Source organism: Pocillopora damicornis, chromosome 6 (genome assembly GCF_964200805.1).
Source record: "Pocillopora damicornis chromosome 6, jaPocDami1.2, whole genome shotgun sequence".
NCBI classification, from domain to species: Eukaryota; Metazoa; Cnidaria; class Anthozoa; order Scleractinia; family Pocilloporidae; genus Pocillopora; species Pocillopora damicornis.
Window position 1 is genome coordinate 9,365,734 of NC_142675.1, and position 25,411 is coordinate 9,391,144.

A 25,411-nucleotide genomic window follows, 5' to 3' on the forward strand; every position below is an offset into this window, starting at 1 on the left:
AACTTCACAATGCGTTTTTCGGCCTCATGAAAAAAGAAATCGTTTCAAAAAATCTCTAACAGGATTCCTCTAACGTTCACATACGCAATAATTATATTTTTTCTTCTGAAGCGGCAGACGAGTTGTCGTTAAAGTTCCTTTTAAACAACATCGCGTGATTCACTTCATATCACCTCTCGCTACAGGTCATGCATCTTAAGACTGTAACAAGACACGCACGACAGATTTCACTTGATGTTCTCTATATTTTGTATCTTTCCTCTGGTGAAGGAAGATAATGTTTCCCTGTAGTACTTACATAATCCTTTGTGTTTATTTTTATTCAGTATATTTGAGCGTATAAGCGTTAGATAGCGTTTTTCTCCAAAAACTCCGAGTGTTACGTTCGTCTTGTATTTGCAAATTTTTAAGGGAAATAATCCACCACTCCCCCCCCTCCCCCAGCCAGAAACTTTTACCTTCCGCGCTCGTAGTTGCGACTTAATCATTTTACGTCACTTTTTTAACTTTTCCTCTTTGTGAACGCATGGAAAAGCTTTTGAGGAGCTTTTAATTAAAAAGGTCCTTAGTTGTACTTTGATAAGATTACATTTAAGTTATAATAGCTACGTACCTTTGTGATGTTTTCTTCATTTAAGGTGATGCTTATGCCCCTGAGGTATTTACCTTAAAAGAAAAGAAGTGTAACACGCCATTGTTTTAGAGTTTTTTTATTCAAGGAATATCGTAGATATGTATCATCCACGGGCAGCAGCATTCACCGATTCTTTCCAAGCTTCGAGCGCCTCTTCTTTCGATATAAACCCCCAAAAAATTTATCGACATTTTCTTTACTCCTGTTTTGATCCGCAGAGCCATTCAGTTAAATTTGACTACTGAAAGCCTCCTTAAAGGGGAGGTGTGTGGGGAAGGGGGAATGAACAATAGGGGCGAGGTGAGGACGCAATAGGGGGGAAGTAAACAAAAGTTTTCTGTAGATAACTCTAAATCGGTGATGTATTGCCGGCGGATGCTTAATTTGGTATTATCAACTGAGTTGATACCGTAGATTGGCCTCTGTTAAGAGTTACAAAGTTGACGTTTTGAGCGTTAGTCCTCTGTCCCAGCTAACCCTCGACACGTCAACTTCGTAACACTTTACGGTAAAAAAAATTTACTTTATCAACCTGATTATCATACAAATGTGTCAGCCATCCAGTATGCGACACGAATTGTACACGTAACGTAAATATATTAAAGTTAAAGGCTTCTGTATTTTCTGTTGAACAGAGGTCAATTTATTTTCACTTGTGTATTTAGATTTCAAGCTTTCTCTATTTTTCTTCATAACTTAGACACATTTGTTTCAAAATGAGTCTCATTTGATGGTACCTTGTTTACAATTTATACATCAATGAGATCACGTGTCATGAATATTCTATTTAATCATATTTCAATTTTTCCCTTTACTGAATATTCTTTACAATGCTTGCTCGATTTTTTTTTACGGAAGTAGTTCGTTTAAGTTCTCTATTTTTCCCGATCGGAAGACAAACCTGTGCATCAAATTCAGTGTCATAAAAAATGTAGGTGAATCCGTCTGCCTCAGCTGACAACCGTATCGACTCTCTGATTGAATTTGTTGTTGAATATATGATGTGTGCAGCTAGCGAGCTACAAACCCGATTACTAAGATATAACATCGCCATCTTGTGTACTGACAGGAGGAACCACGATAGGGTTTCGCTAGACCAAGTATCACCAACACGTCTTCTTCATCAGCAACAGCCGGAAGCTCGTCGTTGATCGCAGTGATCCGGAAACTAAATGGCTTTTGACGTCCGTCTTCGATTATTTCGCATCTTTTTTGGCTTTGATCGGTGTTATACAGTGTATTCAAGTTTTTTCTTTTGCATCTATAAATACCAACAGACGGGCAACGAGTGTGTTCGCTAAAGTACTCGCCGTTAAAATCCTCCATGTTGCCAAACACTTCTTTAACAGTCTGATGACTATAGTCGACGAGAATGTCGAACAGCATGCCGACATGAAAGTCTCCTGCCGCCTGAAGGTAACTTACAAATACATTATCCTGCTGATGAGGATGTGAGATTTGTAGAGGATCGCGGCTTTTTTCGAAAAGGTGTTCCTCTCCGATCTGAAGTTCGGGGTCTTTAGGAAGCCAAGTGGAAGTACTTTTCCGTAACGCAGGCCTAATAAATTTACCCTGCTCAATATCTAAACCGATGTAACAAACTCCATTGCACCTCTTTGCTTTGACGATGATTAGCAACTTCAATAAATTCTTGGACATTCTCAGAGGAGCACTCCAGCGACATTGTCAGGGCTATACAGTCTCGATTTTCGATTAGAATCACCCAGACCGAATTTTCCTTTATTTACTTACCGACGCGCATCAAGCTATGGAAGTGAAGGCGACATCTGACAATATTACAGACGGCAACGTCATCGGTTTGTTATTGAAACTGAAAAAAAAAAAGTGAATACTTAGTAGAGGGTCTCAGCGGTGTGATGGCTTTTACGGCTAACGGTTGAAATTCCGGCCATTTTACCCCAATGATCGCGATTAAACAAAAAATCATACGCTTTATTTTTTTTTTCGCGACAAAAGGTTAAAATTGGTCAATTTTGCTCCTAACCATTGCTTATCACGCCACGGTGATTGGGTTTGCGTGATGAACTAGTCACAGTAAAAGAAGATACCGGTATTCATTCACTTTCTTGTCGCTGGGCGTGAACCTTATGGCGTAACATACGCTATAGAACCTTGACAAATGGTAGCAGAAAAATATCAAAAATGAATAATAGAAAGATAAAGAAAACTTACAAAAATTTGAATTGGTTTAGTGTTTAGAGAGCTGATCATGAGTTCTTTTTACACGCTGACTGAGCATTATGCGGTATGCACCGCTTCAAGCTAAATGTGAGAAAGACCTGGCTCGTGCGGGGGGGTTCTTGGGGGTTACATTTTGCTGGGTGTGTGCCGCTGGCTTTTTACAACCCCTACCACTAAAATATTCTGTGGCAAATCATAGACCCCATCTTGGTCACTTTTGGTATACCGTTGACAACTTTTTTTATATCGAACCTTCCCATTTTCAAATACCTACTTACTTACGCTTCGCGAAAATGTGCGATCGCATTCTGGTAATTCTGTTGAAAATGCAACCCCAATCAACCTAGCCGTGAATATGCGACTCCTTTTAGCGGCACATTTCATTAGCCTATTACCGGAATGTGCCCCCTCCTCATCCACGGAGGATGGAAAATTTCTCCATGGGAAGAGAGCTAGCCCGTTAAATTTATGGTTTTTAAAAGTTTCAAGGGACGAAGACCACAAGAGAGGTTTTTTTTTTTTTTTTTTTAACATTTTTTTTATTTTCACTTAAAGCACAAATACTAGAGTAATACAAACAAATACAAAGTTAATTACACTAACGCTTACGCTACTCACTAACACTAATTACGAAATACTACATTACATTACATTCACAGTCGGCTAGATTTAATTTATGTTGTGGTTATATAATAATATAAGCCTAATTTGTACAAATACTAATCTACTTCAAATTCCTTTTTTGGTAGAACGACTGTATATACAACTGCGTCTATAACTGTTAATACCCGATACTCATCTATTGAATTACACTAACATGTTTTCCCATTTTTTATAATGAATAGATTCTTTTTTATTCTTTTTTGCAAGAGAGGTTTATTGAGTGCCTAAACTCGCCAGGCAGGCTTTATCTTTTATGCTGATGTGCAAACCTATTTTAAACACACCACTGTTCAAGGGACCCTAATTTTTATTTTGCTGCCGGAACCCATTTCCAGTCTTTCCCGGTATTCTGCTTAAGCGGAAGTGCCTTGTGGTAATTTGGTTGCTTCGTTTGCTTTCCGTCAATCTCTGTGCATAAGAGTAGGCGATTCTGTCTTCTTCATCCTCTCGACTTCCTTTCTGAAGAAACCAAACGACTCCATGACAGACAAAGAGATGTACTTCGCTTTCGGTTCGAACATGAACCCAGACCGTATGCGGGATCGTAAAGCCTTCTTCACCGCTCGAGTTGGAGCTAAATTGCTCGACTACAAGATGACTTTCTCTTTTAGGAGACCGGATGGGGGTGGCTCTTGTAACATTAGACCAGAGATAGATTCAGTGGTTCATGGAGTTTTGTACACTCTTGACGCGGGAGGGTTAGATAAACTGGATGTTTTTGAAAAAGTCTCAGATGGATGGTATCGTCGAGAACGAGTGACAGTTGAGAATTCTGCGGGCGAAAAAGTGAACGCAACAACTTATATTGTAACAGAGCAGTTTTATCAAGAGGGATTAGTTCCATACAGAGATTACTTAGAACATTGCTTGGCTGGCAAGGATGTTTTGCCGGCAGAATACTACAATTTCCTTGAATCATTTAAGAAAGTCTGCAAGGAATAACAACACGGAACACTAGAAATTGGGACCCTGATAGCGTTTTCACCTTTTAACTTATTCTTGTGAAATGAAATTTGTGTTTCATAGACTGCGTGGGATGTTTTGATGTTAAGAATACGATTTTTATTGAAATGAAATAAGGTAGGAAAGGAAGAAAATTATTTGATCTCTGGGCTCCATCATTGCCGTGGAAGACCTTTGTTTATATTTTTATGTCAATTATTCATTTTGCCTATGATAGCAGTGAAGCAGGTGGTTGGCATGGGTTGGGTTAAAAAACGATAGGTTTGAGAAAACATCACATTTTTTGTTATTAGGGTTGGATAAAATAAAGTTTCCTTTTTTCCGTCATGAATGCAGGGTATTTAAGATAATTCCTTTAGTGTCACATCAATGATCAGGATATTTTAAGGGTTTGATAGATCACACTCATGGCTTAAAATAACTTTCAAATTAAAACATTGTATAACCACCTTGCCACATTTGGAAATACTTACGGTGTTGTTTCCTGTTCAAATTATCCAACAGCAATTCATCTTACAATGAATTTGAAAACTATCAAGAATTGTTCCTTAAAACTTTTAATTTATTTCTAGTCAGCTTTAAATGTGTCAATGAACATTTTAAAGCAAATTTGATTGCATGTATCATTATAACTCAGTGGAAGAGGTGACTGATTATGAAAGCTGGCAAAAAATACCATAAGGAAGCAGTGTTGCTGCTGTGTATGTTGGGATCTCTGTGACTGACCACAAAATTGCATTTTTTATCATTTTCAATGATTGAATAGTATGGAATTTTATTTTGGTCATATAGTTCAATGCAAATGGAGTAATTTTGAACAATAAGCATGGTCAGGTTTGATAAGATCCTCACAGTAACATACTTACTCTCAGAAATGATTAACATGTTACTTCACCCTATAATATCAATACATTACCCAGCGAACAGTTAAAGAGAATACTCTGACTTATCAGGTAGAGGCTGTTTTCTTGATCTAACAACAAATTCTTTTTTCATTTGAAAAGGTAATGTTTAACTGCTAGAAGGGAGAATTCACAATCAGATCTTGGGGAGTAAACTAAAGAGCAAGTGGGAATTATCCTCAAGAACCTAAATTATTACTCTTTCTTCATTGGGGCCTCAGAGAATCAAACTGGTACATGTATGATAAGTGTTTTTTGGATGCATCATCAACTGCCACAGGATAACACTGATTAGTTTATACTAGAACAGTGAATAGTATTGAAGGTGCATGCTTTGCTATTATAACCTTCTAATAACTCCCCAGAGATTTGCACCGATAAATATTTTTTATTGTCGCAGGAATAAATGAGTTAAAATCATCTTTTTTTGCTATGTTATCTTGCTGTTTTAGAGCATACTAAACCAACTTTTCATCTCAGTGTTGGTGGCAACCAGTGGATTTTAATTACTGGGCAGCTTTGTGGCTTGGTTGACATCTTCCACAAGCCACCTCCATTTTGGTGAATTTTAATTATTCTTAAGTCATGCTGGTCACCACAGCACTTGAGAAAATCAAGGAGTTATTAAATGTCTGACTGGGTTTTAAGGAGTCCTCAACCCATTACCATCATAATCATGACCACTTAGGGATTAGCTGATACTTAGTGGAAAGACTGAATGAGTTTTGATGCTTTCTGTGTTTCTCCCCACAAAAAAAAAAAATGATCCTATTGTTAAAAATTGTACACAAAGTAAACATGTTAATAACATTTCCTGATGTTTTCTCACTTATGGGATACCTCTAAAATACCTGATAAGTACATCTTTTTTATAACAGACCTCACAGCAGAGGATTCAATAAGTTTTTAAGAAAAATGCAAAAACTTCAAAGTCAGCAACTTGTGGAAGTTTGATCCTTACTCTAATGTTGTTAACCCTTTCACTCGCATGAGTGATCAAAACAGAATTTCTCATCACAATATCACTATAAACTCAAGCAGACAAGTGAGGAGAATAAAGAAAAATATCAATGAGGGGATTATCAGTTGATCTAATGGCAAGTTCTCCAAACTAACATGATAGGAATTGTATTGAAGACAGTAATGAGAATTACAAATGGTAGTAAAAGGGCTAACAGAAAATAGGAAGCAATTTCACCTGAAATATAGAACAGCTCGGCAGCTTTAAATGAAACCCCTGCTATAATGGCTAAGCATCACATAGTGTCACATAAATTGTGAACTTACCCTGTTTTAGACTTCCCTGTGCACCAATGAGTAAATATGATTCGTTTTTTGTCAAAAATTGCAGTCAGATTGGGTGCATTACAATCCACACTCATCTCTTCCCCAAAGATAACCAAGCCTATTTGAACCTTTACACCCTAACATCAGTATCCAAGTTCTGCATACTGTTCTCCATACATTTTTGGGGGTACTGAGAAGGAGAATTTGTCTTACAATCAAGAGTTTCTTTAGTTTCTTGGTATTTCCTTTTTTCTCATGACCCTAATCTTTGATTCAGGAGTAATGCTGTTGGGAGAAATAAGAGGCTTATCACTATTAGGGATTTCAGTGTTGAACTTTTCAACTTCTGAGTTTGTAATGGGCTGTGAAGTCATCCTTTCAAAAAAATTTTGAAATCTGAAGGACCCAAATGAGTATTTTCAACCTTCTCCAAGAGATGTTATATGACAAAAAGTTTCAAACAGTTTTTGTATAAGGTCGTACATCCGGCTTTTTTGATTATTTTTGTTTTCTTTTTAATGCTCTTCTATTCTTCATATGTACCTCATACTAAGACAAAATTAAATGTAATCCCTGGCAAAAGCCCCTCCTCCCACCCCCTCTCCCCCTCCTTCCAGCTCTGACACAGTCCCTGCTCCTTCCCTTCTCATTTTTTGATGGGAACGGAAAAGAAGTTTACATTCAGTCCTGAGGTGAGAAATCAAACACAGCAAGAAACACTGATGACGATTTAATTAAACAAATTATTGTTTGCAATACTTTCCAGGAATGGTGACATACACCTGGCAAACCTCAACTACCTTAGAAAAAAAAAATCAGCTCGCATTTTCCTCCATCACTACTTCCAGTTCTTGAAATGGAACCAGTCTTTTCACGTCTTTATCATTTCTTACTATAGTGTTTGGTAACTTTCTTATTTTCTTAACATTTTTAGCTTCGATACCTAGCTCTTGGCAGCAAACTGACACAAGAAATTGAAATGTCAGGCTACTTTTGTCAAGATCAACTTCTATAAAGTCTTCCTCTTCTGAATCGGCAACTCGCAACTTTATGACAATTTCCTTTTCAGAATTTTCAGCACAATAATTTGAATTACCCGAAGCGTTTGCATCTGTCGAAGATTCGTGGTTCCACGTATTTGAAATAGTAGTCCCTTGCTGTCTAAATCTGGAATCCTCATTCCTAGAATTGTCTTTTTCGGCGTAGAAAAACTCCGGATTTCGAAGATAGTTCGGCACGATAGGTAAAGACTCACCGGCTTGGCTTGATTCGATACCATCACCTTCTCCAAGCAGTTTCTTGATACCACTGTCATTGGAAAGTTTAGCAGCAGTTTCTCCTTTATGTGTGAGCGCTGCCGAATCAACTCCTTCCTGAACGAGGTATTTCACAATACTCAAATGTCCTCTTTTCGCTGCCCAATGTAGAGGCGTCCATCCGTTCATCGCGTTCGCAGCATTTATGTTGACACCTCTCTGGACGAGTGCTTTTACATTTATTTCGTCGCCAATGCAGCATAATTCACGCAATCTTTCTTCCAAATTCATCTTGGCTTCCATTGCTATTGAGCTTTTGCGCTGCGTTAGTACAAATTTTTTGATTGGTTCATTAATTTCTGCCCGACTTGGAACACAACTGTCCAATCACACAGTGCGATATTTAGCTTTTTAGAGGTTATCCGCTGACTGGCACGTGCTTGTTCGTGGTCGTATAAACAACATGGCGGCTCGGAGGCAGAAAGCGGGAACAGTCTCATCAAGTTTGGAAGCCACTTCCGACTCCACAAGCCATGTAGATGTTGATCTGTAAGCAGTTTTGGGTTTTGATGTTTATTATTCTCTCGTTTCGCACGCTGATCTTAATCTTCAGCGGTAACGTTGTTACGATTACTGATTTGAGACCAAACTCTTTGGGTATCGATTTCCACCAGTGCCTTGACGTCGAGGAAATCAACCTCGTTTACTTCTCTCCTGAAATGCAAATCATTTTACAAAGTAGATTTTAGGATTTAAATATGTAGATGCGAATCAAAACAGAGCCTAAAGGGATATCACCAACTTCCCAGGTGCTGTCGCCAAGTTTCTTGGGATAAACTCTTGAGCTGCATTACTATCAGAGCCAGAAACAGGCTTAGGCACATGGACTAAGGGCCGAGGAAGTTTGGACTAATTCAAGCATTTCTGTCGTGGCTTATGCCCTCCATCCGCCTACAATATTTGGAAGATTCCTCTTTTGAAATGATTCCCTGTTCAAATCTAAAATGCTCCTGTGGTCAACTTATTGTAAAACAGTGTAGCATTCGAGAGACATATAAACGACCTGTGAGATATGTGTTTGTTTTCCAGAACTAAAAACTATCCTCCAGGAAAGCGAGGAAGATTGAATTAGTAGGTCATAGGCCAAGGCCTATTCTTGAATGTTTAGCTTAGCAGCTAAATTTGTTTCTTGATAATATCAATCAATTCTTTAAAAAAAAAAAAAAAATTCTATACTCCTCTAATCCATTTCAAATATCTTGTATCAATACTTAAAAAAGAAGAAATTAGAACCTAAAAGACGAAACAAAACAAAAAGAGTCCTGTCTGGTATAGCCTCTAACCTTGAAGTATTTGAATTGTTAAGGGGGGCTTTGATTCTTCTTTGTGTCATGCCCTTAAGAAAATTAATGTTTTACATCTTTATTCACACCACATCTAAGTCCAAAATTTGCCATCTTTGTGATGTAACTCAAGTTTTAAATTCTCACAATTTTGGTCAATTTCATATTTCAGTATACAAAATGTCAGCAAATTTTCTTCCTTGTTAGAGGTTTTGGCCCTCAATCCATTAAACTCCCAAGATGTGCTTGTTAATTCTCCTCTCTAGCTGATACACATTTCCTCATTAGTTAGTTACAAGAATTTGGTGTTAGATCAAGATTACTACTTCTTCCTGATAAGTTTGAGTATTTTCATTACCTGTTTGCTGGATTATGTATGAGTCTCATAGGGAGAAGTTGCAAGTAAATCACTTCAGGGTATTAAAGGGTTAATAATGAGTCTTACCACTGGATCAGAGACAATTTGTGAGACTAAAATCTGACAAAGAGCAAATCTTGGAAATGTCATGTTTACAATAATCACCTATGGTAACATTTTTTTTCTGTCATTTATAATTGAAGCAAATTTACTTTATGGTTACATTCTCAAACAGTATAGCTTCAGTGTACTTGTAATGATAATAATTTTTATACTTATAATAATAATATTAATAATAATTATAAAAGGAGTAACATCATTAATTGACTACTCACCTAATACGACTTTTCAGGCTAGTAAAAATAAAATGAAACAAATATTGCCAATGGACAAAGTGTTTAATGCTTAATACCCTAATATCAGTATGAATATTCTCCATACTGTTCTCTGTACCTTTTCTAATGTGCTAAAAAGGAGAATTTTTTAACAATCAAGAGCCTTTTTAGTGGGAAATCATTTCCTAATTATACACGTGACCCTAATTTGTGATTTAGGGGTGATACTCTATGCCTCTCCTAAGGTGCTGGCAAGGAGGATTTTTTAACAACCAAGACCTTTTTTAGTGGGAAATTATTTCCTAAATATACTTGTGACCTTAATCTCAGAGTCAGGGGTGATACTCTATAGCTCTCTGAAGATGCTGGCAAAGAGAATTTTTTAACCATCAAGAGCTTTCTTAGTGGGAAATAATTTCCTAAATATACTTGTGACCTTAATTTCAGATTCAGGGGTGATACTCCATAGCTCTCTTAAGGTGCTGATAAAAAGAATTTTTTTAACAATCAAGAGCTTTTTCAGTTGGGAATCATTTCCTAAATATACTTGTAACCTCTGATGGTGATACTCTAAACCTCTCTAAAGGTGCTGACAAGGGGAATATTTTAACAATAAAGAGCTTTTTTTTAGTGGGAAATCCTTTCCAGAATATACATGCAACCTTAATTTGAGATTCAGGGCTGATATTATAAGGAAAGTTAAAAGATTATCACTCTTAGGGGTGAAATGGTTACTAATTCAAACTTGCCGAAGGCAGACCAGTTGGTTATATACAAAGCAAAGACAAGGAGCTGAACTCAGGGCAACTGAGATCAAAATAAATCCAGTGAGTAACAGGGTAGAGGGCTTGGACACATGAGGCCAAATCACAAGCCTAGTGCTGAAATCACTTGGTCACACTGCCTCCACAACTTTTAATTTGTCAATGTGTAACTTTGCCTTTTAGAACAAAGAAACTTTCACAACCAGATAAGTCTGTGTGGTGTCCAAGACCGTATACAATCTTCAAACTGCTATTGTCAGCAAGATTCTGTTCGGCATTTCTGAGTAACATATCAGACTGTGATGAGACATTCAACTACTGGGAACCTGTGAGTAATAGTGAAGCTTTGTTCTTTGATCACTAGTATTAAACCTTAATAACTCCCAAGATCTGATTGTTAATTCTCCCCTGTATCTGACACACAATTCCATGTAAATAAGTTACGAGAATTTAGTGTTAGATCAAGATAAAAACTTCTTCCTGATAAGTTTGAGTATTCTCATTACCTGGTGGCTGGCTAATGTAGGGATATTATTGGGGGAAGGTACAGGTTAATCACTTCAGGGAGTTAAAGGGTCAAATACAACATGTATGTATGAAGGGGGTAAGTTTCTAAAGAAACTGTGGTGCTGTGTGAATGGGGGGTGTAACAAGATTATTTGGTTTCATCAATAGAGTTGATAGTGTAAATTAGCCATCACAAGGAGTCTTTTAAAGCTAGCATTTCTAGGATTAGTTCTTTACCAGAGTGAAACGTCAGGACAAAAGAGTAACACTTGAAATGTCAGCTTTAGATTGAAACTCTTTAAGGCAACCAATTCATGTCATGAATTCAGTTGATTAAACCAAATTGTCTTGTAGGTAATTCTATGTATTCTTTATTGATCACTCCCCAAAATGGGGTTTTTCAGGGCCAATAAGAATGAATCATTTTGAATAAATGTAGTGTTTGACCCTTTCACTCCCAAGATCTCATCAATAATTCTCCTTACTGTCTGCCATACAATTCGTATGATGTTAGTTCTGAGAATTTGGTATTGAGTCAACTAATAGTCCCCTAACTGATATTTTTCTTGATTCTCATCACTTTTCTGTTTGATATTGTATTGATTTGGTGAAGAGAAAATGAAAATTGCTTTCAATTGTTATCATGCTAATTAGGTACTGGTCTCTATCACAATAAGGTCACCTTCATCCTTGCTCACTTCAAATCAAAGTCTTAGCAATAAGTACACAACTGTAAAATAGCCTACTGTTATGTCTTGCTTGTTTTACTAACATTCGTCATTGATGGTTGTTTTAGATGCACTTTCTGATGTTTGGTTCTGGTTTTCAAACCTGGGAATATTCACCTAAGTACGCCATTAGGTCCTATGCTTATCTGTTGTTACACACTGTTCCTGGGAAACTACAGATCCAAGTGTTTGAAGCAAACAAGGTAAGTTTTCTTTCAGTGCAGCATTTTTGATATGCTTTTAAGTGAGCCAAGAAAACTGTCAGTGACGGTGTTGGTACTTGAGGTTCAGGCATGTTGGAAGACTTCTCAGACTGAAAAAGAAAGACAGAAAAAGTGTTGTTTGGTGTATGAAAACCAACGATCACTGGCTGGGTTTTTTACTAGTGATAACTTGGTAAAGCATGGCAGCTATAGTAATGTACTTCTGTGGTTAAGCACTTATAACTGTTTAATTTGTATGCTGCTTACCTTGAAATTTTAGCTGGCAGCTTAATTTCTTAACTAATTCAACCCTGGTGGTTTGGTTTGGTTCATTTTTTTTGTTTTCTCTCTGTCTTTTTTTCCTTTTTTATTTTATTTTATTTTTTTCAACCAAATGCCATCCTACAACTACAAGCTTTTGTCATTGAAAGTTTTCACCACCAATTTGCACTGGAGCGTTTAAGACCTAAACCTCAAATTTTATGCTTTTCATCAGCAAAAACTTGACATTAGGTTACCATGTCTCCCTCATCCTTAGAAAAATGTGGGAGATAGGAATATTTATTCACATGCAATTGTGTTTTCTTATCATTTCTTTACTGTTTAGCTGCTGGTGTTTTATTTTCTACGATTTGCTCTTTCAATATTCTGCGCAGCTTGTGAGACATATTTCTACAGGTATGAAACCAAAGATTCTGTTAACCCATTCACTCTCAAGATGTCATTAGTCATTCTCCTTACTGTCTGCAATACAATATCTATACAGTTAGTTTGGAGAATTTGGTATTGGATCAACTAATAATCTCCTCATTGATATTTTTCTTTATTCTCATCACTTGTATGCTTGATGTTGTATGCATTTGATACTGTAAGGAGAAATTCTGTCTTGGTCACTCTTGGGAGTTAGAGAGTTAATACTCTTAAAATAAGCTCAACTTGATTATTTGATTGTATCAGCATTTGCTGAGAAGAGCCATTCATATGGCACATGTTGTTGATGTTGAAACCCTACTCGTGGCACTTGAAGAAATTTGCAGTCAAAGCAACAGGTATATTTGGAGATCTTCCCCTATCGCTATGATAAGCTTATTAAATCACCTAGTGTGTCTAGGGCTCTATACATAAATTTACAATTGGCCAGACTCCTTAGCTTGTTGGCTCCTAGACTCCTTACAATGCACGTAAAGAAAGTAAAACTATCATCTGGAGCATAAGACATGAAAAAAGTTGACATGAGCTTCTTGGAAATAAACTTATGAACTCTTCAATCCCAGAGAGTTACTTAAATTAAAATTTCTCCGGCACAAGTATAAAGGAAATGATTGCCATTTAAAGAAGCCCTTGATTGTCAAACAAATTCTGCTTGTCAGTTCCATAGGAAATGTACAGAGAGCAGTATGGAGAATATGCATACTGATGTTTGGGTGTGAGAGGTCAAGGGTTATAAATTAGAGTGAAGAGGCAAATAAAGGCTTAACCTTTTAACTCCCAGAAGTGATTGAAATCTAACTTCTCCTTTTAATATCCAATACATTATCCAACAAGCATGTAATGAGAATACTCAAACTTATCAGGTAGACATTGTTGTCTTGATCAAATACCAAATTCTCATAACTAATTTACAAGAAAGTCTGCAGCAGCTATAGGGGAGAGGGGAGCAGCTAGAAGGGAGAATTAAAAATCAGACCTTGGGATTTTAAGGGTTAAATAATGATTCACACTCAAACTTGCTAATGCCTTTTCACTTTTTATCAAGTGTGGCCAGTTTTCATTTTGATGGTCACATTTAACGCAATTCTCTTTTCTGTATAAACATTTGATGAAAGTGTGAAAGTAAACTGCTTTGAATTTATCAGAATTAAGGGTTTTCATAGATTTTTGAAGTTGAATTGGTAGCACAAGTTTACCCCTTCAACTCCCAGAAGTGATGGACATGTAACTTCTCCCTAAAATATCCAAGCATTACCCAGCAAACATGTTATAAGAATATCCAAGTTATCAAGTAGAAGTTGTTATTTACATCTAACACCAAATTCTTGTCACTAATTTACAAGGAAATGTGTAGCAGCCAGAGGGGAGAATTAACAATCAGATCATGGGAGTTAAAGGGTTACATAATCTGTAAAGGTAAAGGTGAACTGGAAATTACACTTAGTTGATAGTAATTGTGTATTAATGGTCCCTATTTGTTTTATGATTTCAGTGGAATAATAAAACAATTTGGGAATCATGTTGCAAGAATAGCTGTTGTTTTTATGATTTTTAGTACTGGGATGTTTATATCTGCAGCTGGTGAGTATAAATGCTGATTAAATGCTTTGATTCAAAATTTGGAAACCAGTGGTTTTTTTTTTTCACTTACAAGTTCAAAAATAAATCATTTTGATTTAAAACACTTTAAATTAAAGCATACCGGTACATTTAAATCATCGCAGATTGCTGGCAATGAGTGAGATCTCAACTGCATAGTAGTCAATTGTGTGATGTTGCAGCCAAACCCAGAATATTGTGAAAAAAGAAAGACAGGCTGGTATTCCTGTACTCTGAGTGTGCATGGAGGGGTCCATGTTACCTGTGCACTATCAATGGTCATTAAACCTACTGACTGGTGTAACTGTTGCTCTGGATGACAATTTCCATTGTTGAAAGTGTTTGAACTAGCTAAAAAAGAGAATAAGGAGTAAATTATATCTAGAAAGTTAACTAAGTTCATAAGTTCTTAACTAAAGCAGGAGTTTGCTGTCTCAAAATCAACAGTTTAAATCACATACCTGGAATGCATGAGAAATAATTACCTATAGTTTCAGGGTGAGAGCATAAGATGAATTTGTTTGCATGAGTCTTGCACTCAATGTGTAAGACTAAAGAGCTCTACCACTGATGCTGTAATTCTGGGTTAGTGCACTAGAATCAAATGTTAGTCTTTTGGATCTTGATCTGAACTGCTCCTTTACTACATGTAGTCCTAAGATAAATTTTTTTTTGTTCCTCGAAGCATTCCTACCCAGTACGTTTGCTATGTACATGGTGATTTTATCTTATGGAGGATGGTTTTCAGGAAATTATGCTGTAAGTTATTGATCAGGATACACAATTTTTTTATGATAGTGTTTACAAATAATGTTTAGTTTGTTTTTTATAGCTACTGAATGTTTATCACTCAATAAGTGAATTATTGTTCAATCAGGTACTGTTTAGACTGAAATAAATATTTGTATAAGATATATGATTTTTAATAAGCCTCTTATTTAATCCATAAATCACTGATGCTTCCCTCTCAACTGAAGTATGAATTTTTTGATGACTTTCTGCTATATTAAAATTTCTTGGACTTTAGACAAGGGTTTGTTTGAAATTATTTGTGATATAATAGCTATTTTACAGGACTGTTCTTTAAGGAAGGGTTGTAAAGATTTTGAACATGGCATCTGATTAGGCCCAGATTTAAATTTACTGTAATATTTGATGCGAGAATTTTACAGAAAGGCAAGATGGGGTGGGATTTGAAGTGTACTGTTTTAAATTGCAATGCTTGAAATGCTGCTAAAATTACAGATGATGGGTGAATTTTTTCTAAAATTCATGTATTAAATGGAATCAGAACCTGCCTTTTCTACCCTTCAGAAGGAAGTGGGTTTAATGGTTGGTTTGGTTCATTATTCTGTTCAGTGGTCATACCCAGACAAAATAAGGGTGTTTGATTCCATACTGCATGTATTGTTGCAAAGATACACTAGTGAAAAAAATAAATAATTCATTTTGTGTATAGCAATGTAAGCTGTAGTTTGAAAGTATTACCGGGCTTTAAAAAATTTTGAGACAACATGACAAAGGTGCTAAAAATGTCTTGTTATACTGTAGTGCTTAATGTATTATCTCCATCATAGGTGGCTGTCTTAGCAACAGCAGCTGGTTCCCTGATTGGTTGGCCTTTTAGTGCAGTTCTTGGGTGGGTACTGATGCTCATGTAATGGTATTAAAATGCTTATTGACTGAGTTCAGTAGGGCAGGAAGGGGAAAACATTTGGCTCAAGGTTATGATGTACAGACAAAGAGCAACAAGGTCCATGCATTGTGACTAAGGGCCAAATATTTTCCTGTTCAGCTCAACCAAAATAAGCCAATAAATATATATGAATTTTGGTTTGAAATTTACAATTTCTCAATTTCATCGAAAAGAAATTCACTGCAAGTCTGAGTTTCCTTGGAACTATCAGTGATAAGTTCATATTAAAAGTGCACTGTTTTGATTCTATTGATTTTTTTTTTCTTGTATTGTTTCAGAGTTCCTATCGCATGGGACATCATAAGACGTCAAAGAAAAATAATGTATTTTATACAATTATGCCTTATATCACTTATAGTATTTCTGGTGAGTACCGCAAAGATATCTTATGCACATCTTTTCTGTTATGTTTATTTATTAAATGTGATCAAAATTCAGTGTTCAATATAGACTCTAGTTTTTCCCTTGAGCACATGTACAGTGTATGTAAATGTACCTATGTATGTTCATGTTAAAAAATTTTCTCACAAATGAAAAATGATGTAAAGCAAACCAATCAAAAGTTTCTGTAATTTAATAAAATGCTTTAATTAGTATATTTTAATATTTACTTTTCAATGTATTGCATTGTACAGACTTGCAATACATCAACTGTGTTAGTTTTGAGTATTTTGAATTGTATGAGTCATCACTTTATATCTCCTTCTCGCCAAATTTGATGTCTGTATTGTAAGTGATGGACCAAATTTTTTGCACCAGGATGGGGGCAAAAATGGCCCAAGTGCAAAGTGCTTGAGCCATAACTTGCATGTTCCATCACTTACAGTATTGACCAAAAAAACAAGGTTAGTAAAGATGTGTATTATATCTATTGGTTCAAATAAGAGGCAGAACATTTTAATTTGAACAAACTTTTGAATTTAGCAGGCCATACAGTTAAATATGCCCCACTAAATTGACCAATCATAGTGCATGTACTAATGGAGAGATGTAATAAACTATGTTATGGCTTGCTCACGTGTCTGTGAGTTGTGTAGGTTGAAAAATGAGAGGGCTCTCACTTCTCATGCCAAACACCTTGTGGACCTTCTGCTGGCAAGCCAGTGGGGAGGGGGGACTATTAACTCTTGGGAGAAGCTGGCCACAGCTGTAGGTGCTTAAGCGGGGGCCTTTTTGTATTGGATAACTATACTATAGTACAATGTGACATTTGATCGAAACTTTTTAATATGATACCTGTAACTAATGTTTATTTCTTTATTTATTGTTCATTTAGGGACCATTAGTGTATATTGATTCCTTTTTCTATGGCAAAACCGTGATTGCCCCCCTAGGTATTGTGCTGTACAATGTATTTGGCAAAGGTGGCCCAAGCCTTTATGGTAAGGTTTGATGGATGGCATTGCATGCAGAGTAAAAGTGCAATGATCTGTGTAACCTGAATGTGTCTGGAAGAGTATGGATGGGAAGAGAGTAATTTCTGTAATGTGTCTTGCTCACTGATTGGCAAAATTGAGTTATAGTTGTAATTGTGGTTTTTCCTGAAATATATACATACATTGGAATGTGTATTTAGCAGCACTGTATTAGTTGTCATCTGGTATTAAGCAGTTGGTTTTCAAAATTTGGAAATTGTTACCCCTTATTTACGGTAATTTTCACTTCTTTTAAGTGGTCGTGATCACCTTTTGCTGAGTCCCAATGGCCTGTTTGCATTGTTCTCCACTGGTATTGACTATTCATAAAACTAAGCATAATATTTGAAGTAAACTTAAATACATTTTTTTTTCTCCCAAAATCAATGTTAGTAGTACTTTTTGAGCAAGTCTGTGAGCATTAAGTTGTCAATTATGACATAAAATAGTGATTTTTATCAATTTTTGTCATTTTAAACCCTTTCACTCTCAGATCAAATTTGTAATTCTCCTCACTGTCAACCATACAAATCTTATAATGTTAGTTCAGAGAATTTAGTATTGGACCAACAAATTATCCCCAAATTGAAATTTTTCTTTATTCTTATCACTTATCTGGTTGATATTGTATTGATCTTGTAAGGAGAAATTCTGTCTTGGTCACCCATGGGAGTTAAAGGGTTAACATACCCTACTCTGTGAGACCTGTATTAAGCGGTCTACCAGCTATTTCCTGTGGGTCATCCATCAATACATGTTCGACATAAATGGTTAAGTTTATTAAATGGAGCCAGGTAACAGTGCTTTAAATATTGTCTGCCTGGCAAAAATGTTGGTACTTTACACCCTGAGATCAGTATGGATTTTCTCCACTCTGTTCTCTATAAGTGTCCTAAGGTGCAGACATGAAGAATTTGTTGAACAATCCAGAGCCTCTTTACCTTCCAGATCATTCCCTTAATTCTCATGACATTGATGTGTGATTGTAAGGAAAAATTAGCTGCTGGTCACTCTCAGGGGCCAAAGGGTTAATACAGAGTAGGAAATCTGCCGCGAATTTTCTTCACCTTGGGCTTAGTCGAAATTTACATGCGAATTTAGAAAGCTCTTATTTTCTTTTGTTACCTAAAAGCGCTAACATTTTCTCGGTCCGAGTAAGGAGAAAAGAGAGGAGAAGACAGTTTGTGTTAAGATCACCAATAATTAACAAAACGAGAGGGTGAAAGAGAAAATTGTAGACTAACCTTTGCAAGGATAAATCCGCCTGTACATTTTCACAAATATTTTTTTGTTTAGAGAGATGACGTGGCATATGTTACTTTTATTTTACAGGCGTTGAGCCGTGGTCGTTTTACTTCTTAAATGGGTTTTTGAACTTCAACATTGTATTTCCTATGGCGCTGCTAGCTTTACCTGCCTGTGTAAGTACTTGAACGGTCAAAAAGACCTTATTGATAATATTGATAACTGCATGCGTGAAAGCGTAAAATTTTACTTGACATTTAATCATTTTGAAAGTTCATGCATGCTTTGTTCGGCTGAGAAAGTTTGAACGAGCAACAATAATGCAGCTGTGATTGCAGCAAAACTTTTCTGCAGTTGTATGATGCACATGCGGTGTAAGTCACAATTTGGTGTCTGCTTGCCGCAAAATTTCTGCAAATGGAAAAGGATTTCACCGACGTATGGTGCAGTGGTTTATTTACCTTGAATGGAATATCTGGCACTGCACAGAAAAGGTTGGATCAATGTTAGTATCTGAGCATCTGCGTACCTACCCCTCCCCTAACCCAACATTAACCCTAATTTGTCGTCAACTGGCTGTTGTTTGGTTTGGGGGAGGGAGGGGTAAGAGCGCAGTTGCTAAGATACTTACATTGATCGAAAATGCTTTTTCCTTGGATCTAAGGAGTTTCTGAGACTGTCCTTAGAGACTAGCAAACAGTACTTTTTTCGTATTGTCATATGTAAAATCTGAGACCATGCTAGGGAAACATGAAAATGATACAGTCACGTCCTTTTTGTGTTGAGATGCTCACATTAATTGTGTATTAAATGTGATTTATTAACTAGATAATAATCTATGTTTGACAGGTCTTTATCAAACTGGTGATGACAGGGAAATCACAGGAAAAGAAATGTATGTGCACAAAAACTGTTTTTAAAATAATGATAATCGTGCATGATTATCATCACTTTAGAACCGTAATGATAAACTTCAGGGTATTACAGTATGGTGCAAAAGTTATGCAAACGCCAATATTGCCCGAAACGAAATTTTCGCGACCTCTCCGCGAATTTTCGAGGCAGCTATTGTTTGGATCCGTACGAACTTTCCGGCGCGGAATAATTCACTGGAGATGTTAGTGAGTCCCGAAATTTTGAGAAAGTTTGCGCCTCTCGAAAATTCGCGGGAACACTTCAGAGATAATACCCAATTATTCAAGGGAAGCTACCTTGTAACGAAACACATGGAATTTCGCGCAATAATTCCTGTCTCCAAGGAAACTGCAATCATGGCAACCTTGGTATTCCTATCTTCTCGATATTTTCGGTCTTATTTGGGTCCCTTTTTTGCAATGATCAACTGGCATATTCTCCCTAACTTCTTATCACATTATGTTAGCGTAAGTTACGAGAATTTAGAGGTGCATTAGAACTGACGGATTACCCTCTTTTTTTTTTTTAGTTCCGTCGTCAGTGTTACCAATTTGGCTTTCACTTATGGGGATGTACATTTGGATTCTAATTTTCTTCACAAGACCTCATAAGGTAGTGGGACTAGACTGCTCATTAATGTTTAAGAATATGTACGTGGTATATAAAATTTGAATGAAAACAAAGCAGTTTCATTTGGACCACGAGCAGTCCCACATTTTTGCCGAAGCCTTCACGCAAGTAAAAAAAACGCGCCGTTCTGCACGGCGCGCTAACATTAATTATTCGTTGTCTAAGTTGAACTGCAAACTGACGTTAAACACTTGCTCAATTGGAAACGTGTTTTTAAACGTACAAACCGGAAAATTAGTCACAATTCAGTTAAGCTTTGTCGCGAAGAGGAAATTCTTTTGGTCAATAACTGTAATCATTGTCTGCAAAATTGACTGTATAGTGATGTTGTTCTTTTTAAATGTAACAAGTAATGGTAGCTACTTCATGACAAAAAATGATCCTTTAGTTTTTGTCGTAACAGGAGGAAAGATTTCTGTTTCCAATCTATCCATTCTTTTGTTTATTTGGAGCTGTAACGCTTACCAACTCACAAGTAAGTATATCAAAACTATTTTTTTTACTCATGACCAAAACGAAGGAAAAAAGTAGCTTGCTCTCCATGGCCAGTTAGCTTGTTGCCTAAGTATTTTTGTCTGTATATTTCCCTTTCCACGTGAAAATCTCCTTTCAGTATCAGTCACTGCTGTACTGAAAACAGTATTTATCTGCAAGTTAGGTCAGGAAAGAGTCAGGGAATCTCATTTCTGAGTCTCCAAAGATGATACTTTGTTTCTATTTATTTCCTTTTCATTGGAAAGGACGCTCGCAAGAGGAGAATAAACGCAACTAGTTTTTCTCAAAATTTTTTAATGTATTCAGCCAGCGGAATGTGTTTTAACTAGCATTGGTTAGGCCTTAAAAAGGTCTGAGGTAACCATTTCAATGATGCAAGGCAGCGTCTTCGTCATCCGTTTTTTTTTTGTGTATCTTTTACAGAAATTATTCCATGGGCTTTTCTTTAGCGGAAGCAGACATCATTACTCAGCTTCCTCCGCATGGTTTGCAGTCTCTCTGTGTGTAGTGTTCTCAGTTTTGTCTTTGTCAAGATCGAGTGCACTTTATTATGGTGAGATCTCCTTCACTGACACAGTGTAGTTACAATTAAGTGCTAATGGGCCAGTGTCGGAGGAACGAGTTGTTGAATTGTTGTGTGACACTGGAAGAAGGCTTCGGACAATCAAAGATCCCTCTCTATATCCATGAAATGACTGTCATCTACAGCTGTTCTTGGAAAAGTTGTCGGAAGAAAGCATAAAAGTTCACGCAACAATACCGAAAGGTTTTGTGGGTAGTTTTTAGGTCACGGCTCCAAGGCAATGCTAATTAAGAGAAAGGTCGGACGAGGCATCGTAGGTTTGACTAATTTATTTATTGGTTACTGACAACCCAGATCACCTTTCGAGATTGTCGTGTGCAATTATGTTCCCTTTTCCAACGAACTTTCTCGATTTATTGCCGTCTCCTAATAACCGCCATGTGGGAAACCAAAAATATTACCAAAAGCCGTCTTCGAATGGATAGTTGTTATTCGGCGAGAGTAACTACAACACCAAAAGCTTATGCCGCACAACATTTTATAAAACAGCATCAGAGACCTATTATATTCTGAAACAGATTGAAGCTTTGGGTTTGAAATAGCTTCACTTTTTTACCCTTCGATTATATCTTGAACTTATATCACCAATGTGACAGTGAAATGTTATCTTTGCAGGCATAAAGCAAATCATTGTATTGAATAAAAAAACCCTGTTTTTCATGCCAAATCTAGGCAGTGAATCATAATGTTAAGAAGTATTTGCAAGGATTTTGAAATAAATTTTCCCACAGTTGAGTCACAAAAATGCATATTTGTAGTTACATGGGATCGTTCTTCGAAAAATTCCAGACAGATACCGTATCTGAAGATTGTTCACTCTCTTTCTGGTTGTCTAGGTTACCACGCACCGATGGACCTGTTTATTGAGTTGAACCATATGTCGTCTAAACTTGAGGAGCCCCTTCCTCAGGGCAAACAAATAAACCTGTGTGTTGGAAAGGAGTGGTACAGATTTCCCAGCAGCTTTTTTTTACCCTCGGAAAGGTAATTGTTGTTATTATGGGAGCTACTTCAAGTAGTCCAATTTTGCTCGCAGTTAAATGAAATAAAGTAAAAATTCTGATGTGAGAAATTGTTGAAAGGAAGCTTGGAACTCAGAAACACCACAATACAAGTTTGGGTCTTCCGCCATCTGATGTACGGAGCCGCATGATGGGAACAAGGCTAATTTTGGTGGGCTCTCTGTAGCTTTACATGCGGATGATAAGCTGCAATAAATGAATCAGCAGAAAGAACACCACAAGGAATGCGATCTGACATCCCTGACTAAAAGGGGAAAAAGTTAGTGAAGTACTTTGCCCAATCCTCACCCGGAGGGTTTTTCTAGAGCCCGACTACTTTGAGATCTGTCAGCTTTGGCCCGTCACTCTGAGACTAAAGCGAAAGGAATTATTTCGTTTATGATAATATTCACATCCGTTTTATTTTGTCCTCGTCATAGATGGCATCTACAGTTTATTCGTTCCGAGTTTCGAGGTCAGTTACCAAAGCCTTATGCTGACGGACGCAACGCTACAAAAATTATACCAACCCATATGAACGACATGAATGAAGAGGAGCCTTCAAGATATGTAAGTATCTAGACACTAGGGCCCAGTTGTTCGTTATTCGTCGCTCAGTTCTTCCTGGCCCAAAATTTTTTCATCGTGGAGAGAGTTGCCACGCAAAGTCCATCTAGCTTGAATTACCTTGTATTGTGGACCTCTTAAAGTCGATAGATTCGCGTGGATCAGTGCCTGTAACGCGATGCACAACGTCTCAATAGTTGAACTTTTGTGAAAATATTTTTTCCCGCGATAGAATTTTGTCCTTGAAAAAATTCGCGTTATTTCAAACTGTTTTGTACTCGTGCTGCGATCACTGCGCTAAAATGGGTTGAAGCGACTTGTTTTGTAAGAAACACAGAAGGTTGTTCGACACAGAGACCTGTGGCAGCAACTTGTTAAAAATCCTGGTGTGCCCAGGCCCTTCACTCTTTTTTCGCTTTTTTGCAGATGTCCATCTCAAAATGTGACTTCCTCGTGGATTTAGAAACAGAAAGGGAAACTGAACTTGAACCAAACTTTGTGAAACGAACCAAGGACTGGGAAGTGGTGCTTCAGAAGCCATTTCTGGATGAAGAAAGGTAGGTAATTGTTCAGTCGTACTAAAAAAGAAAAGTAAAAAACGTCTATTTGCGTTGTCAGATCTCGAACTTTGATAAGCCTGTTATTTGAGGTTGATTAAAAACATAAGTTGTTTGACGTTTTGACATGCGTTAACCGCTTGCAGTATCAACAGAGTCTGCGCCTTGGCCAACAGAGAGTCTGTATTAGTATCCTTTCATTTGATTCACGTGGTTGAGAAAACAACTACTTATAGCAACTTGGATCAAGGGTTTCCCTGCTTATTTTGCAATTTACTTCTTTCGCCTTTCTCAGTGTGATCATTTGTGAAATGTTGTTTTTATTTGAAAATTTGATTGTCGCTCCTCTCGTGTTAGAGGTCTGATAGTCTAAAACTTTTCGGACCCAAAATGCAAATCGGATCATGTTAACCTACAAAGATGGGCGAAGTTTCATCTAAGTGGTTGTCCTAACTTGCAGCTCCACGGTTTCGCAGTTAACTGACAGTTTGTAATTCATAGCTTCACATACCTGAATATATTGTCGATGGTATCTTTGGATGAATGGAGACTTTTTACCATGCTACTTAGTGTTGTAGCCTTCTGTGACTTCTTGACATTTTGAAAAAATTTCCTGCACTCTGATAATGTTCACCTGTTTATATTGAAAATTGCTGAAAGTAAAAAGAGAGAAACCTGGCCCCGGTTGTTTGAAGGGTTGACAAAGCCATTTATTAGATAGATCTCTATCCGGTGGGTAGTGCATGACGTTTTTTTAACACTTACCCAGTGGATAGTGATTCATCCTTTGGATTGTGTGATTTGCCTTTTGAACAACTGAGCCCTGATTAGATATTTTCCTAGTAAGCTTAAGCAGACCAGCTCCTGCCAAAACTTTTTCTCTCAGCATGACCAAAGGTCTCGGTAGAACAAGTTTCCTTGTCTCACACGACTCTGTTCTTTCTTTTCGCAGATCTCACCGACTTTTCAGAGCATTTTATATTCCCTTTGTCTCCTACCGCTTCACAAAATATTCAAACTACGTTTTGCTGAGATCACTACGAAAGACCAGTGCGAAGGCAAAGAAAGGAAGAGATAGAAAACCTGTTGTCAAGGAAGAAGATGCAACAGTTTAACTAGCACAGTATTTAGGAAGAGACATAGCTATTGCCTTGTTTTCAAATACAAGACATTTTTCAACTAATATCGTCATCACAGTTTCGTCTTCTGCCCTTACGTTTACCGGAAAGGAGTGGTCGTTTAGTTTCGTGTCGTATTGTTTTCCTTTCGTGTATCTTCAGACAAGATTATTTCGCGACGAACCTTCCTGAACATACTAATGAACTTACGGCAGGCACGTTTTTCATTAGGCCATTTCCGAGAAACCCGAAGACTCCCTTTCAAAACGAAGATATATGATAAAACTGATCTTGAAATGATCTGCTTTTCTCATGCAGTTAAAATGACGCGTCGCGAGTAAAATCTTGTTCTTGGCCTCAATCTTTGAGGATAAAGGAGCTTAACAATGGTCTTTTGTTTAGTCAGGGATGTTACACAAGTTAAAGTTGAGCGCGCTGTTCTCGGAGATTACAAATATCTTATCAGATAAGATGGCCGTTCATGTATATTCACACCAGACTGATTGAAGTTGAAATAAACGAGAGAGCCACGCTGTGAGGTTAATGAAGGAGTGAAGATGTTGAAATCAGACTCGATACTTAAGAACAGTAGTTTCCTAGCAAGTTACCAGTTGGACGTAATTCGGCCCGATCACTCGCTGCACAGTGTGGTAAGGCTTGGGCTATCGATGTGAAAACTAAAACAGTCTTAACAACCCTTGCGGCTTTATGTCCTCTCTCCCAAGATCTTATCG

The 25,411-nt window shown here is 37.1% G+C and overlaps 3 protein-coding genes across 4 annotated transcripts; 2 read left to right on the plus strand and 1 right to left on the minus strand.

Annotated features, from left to right (window-relative positions):
* Nucleotides 1-3,811: 3,811 nt before the first annotated feature.
* On the plus strand, nt 3,812-5,786 carry LOC113677322 (gamma-glutamylcyclotransferase). Its single transcript, XM_027194126.2, has one exon. It carries the CDS (start codon nt 3,980-3,982, stop codon nt 4,439-4,441), a length of 462 nt encoding a protein of 153 aa, XP_027049927.2. The 5' UTR covers nt 3,812-3,979; the 3' UTR covers nt 4,442-5,786.
* Nucleotides 5,787-7,368: 1,582 nt separating this feature from the next.
* LOC113677311 (ankyrin repeat domain-containing protein 40) lies at nt 7,369-8,287 on the minus strand. Its single transcript, XM_027194107.2, has one exon. It carries the CDS (start codon nt 8,208-8,210, stop codon nt 7,467-7,469), a length of 744 nt encoding a protein of 247 aa, XP_027049908.2. The 5' UTR covers nt 8,211-8,287; the 3' UTR covers nt 7,369-7,466.
* Nucleotides 8,288-8,321: 34 nt separating this feature from the next.
* Nucleotides 8,322-25,221, plus strand: LOC113677314 (alpha-1,2-mannosyltransferase ALG9). Of its 2 annotated transcripts, XM_089210116.1 has the most exons (18): nt 8,322-8,456; nt 10,891-11,035; nt 12,011-12,145; nt 12,753-12,823; nt 14,349-14,437; nt 15,141-15,214; nt 16,033-16,094; nt 16,430-16,517; nt 17,428-17,533; nt 18,899-18,987; nt 19,661-19,706; nt 20,256-20,338; nt 20,760-20,831; nt 21,275-21,404; nt 22,271-22,418; nt 22,876-23,005; nt 23,429-23,559; nt 24,512-25,221. In XM_089210116.1, exons 1-18 carry the CDS (start codon nt 8,371-8,373, stop codon nt 24,672-24,674), a joined length of 1,848 nt encoding a protein of 615 aa, XP_089066242.1. In that variant the 5' UTR covers nt 8,322-8,370; the 3' UTR covers nt 24,675-25,221. The 2 variants fall into 2 exon arrangements, with proteins under 2 accessions (XP_089066242.1, XP_089066243.1); XM_089210117.1 differs by lacking the exons at nt 8,322-8,456; nt 10,891-11,035; nt 12,011-12,145; nt 12,753-12,823 and adding an exon at nt 13,103-13,194.
* The last annotated feature ends 190 nt before the right edge of the window (nt 25,222-25,411 follow it).

Coding starts and splice junctions, on each gene's coding strand:
- LOC113677322 (XM_027194126.2), top strand. CDS start 3,980: ATGACAGACAAAGAGATGTACTTCGCTTTCGGTTCGAACATGAACCCA.
- LOC113677314 (XM_089210116.1), top strand. CDS start 8,371: ATGGCGGCTCGGAGGCAGAAAGCGGGAACAGTCTCATCAAGTTTGGAA. Junction 17,534..18,898: donor AGGTGGCCCAAGCCTTTATG/GTAAGGTTTGAT, acceptor TTTATTTTACAG/GCGTTGAGCCGTGGTCGTTT. Junction 21,405..22,270: donor ATCGAGTGCACTTTATTATG/GTGAGATCTCCT, acceptor CTGGTTGTCTAG/GTTACCACGCACCGATGGAC.
- LOC113677311 (XM_027194107.2), bottom strand. CDS start 8,210: ATGGAAGCCAAGATGAATTTGGAAGAAAGATTGCGTGAATTATGCTGC.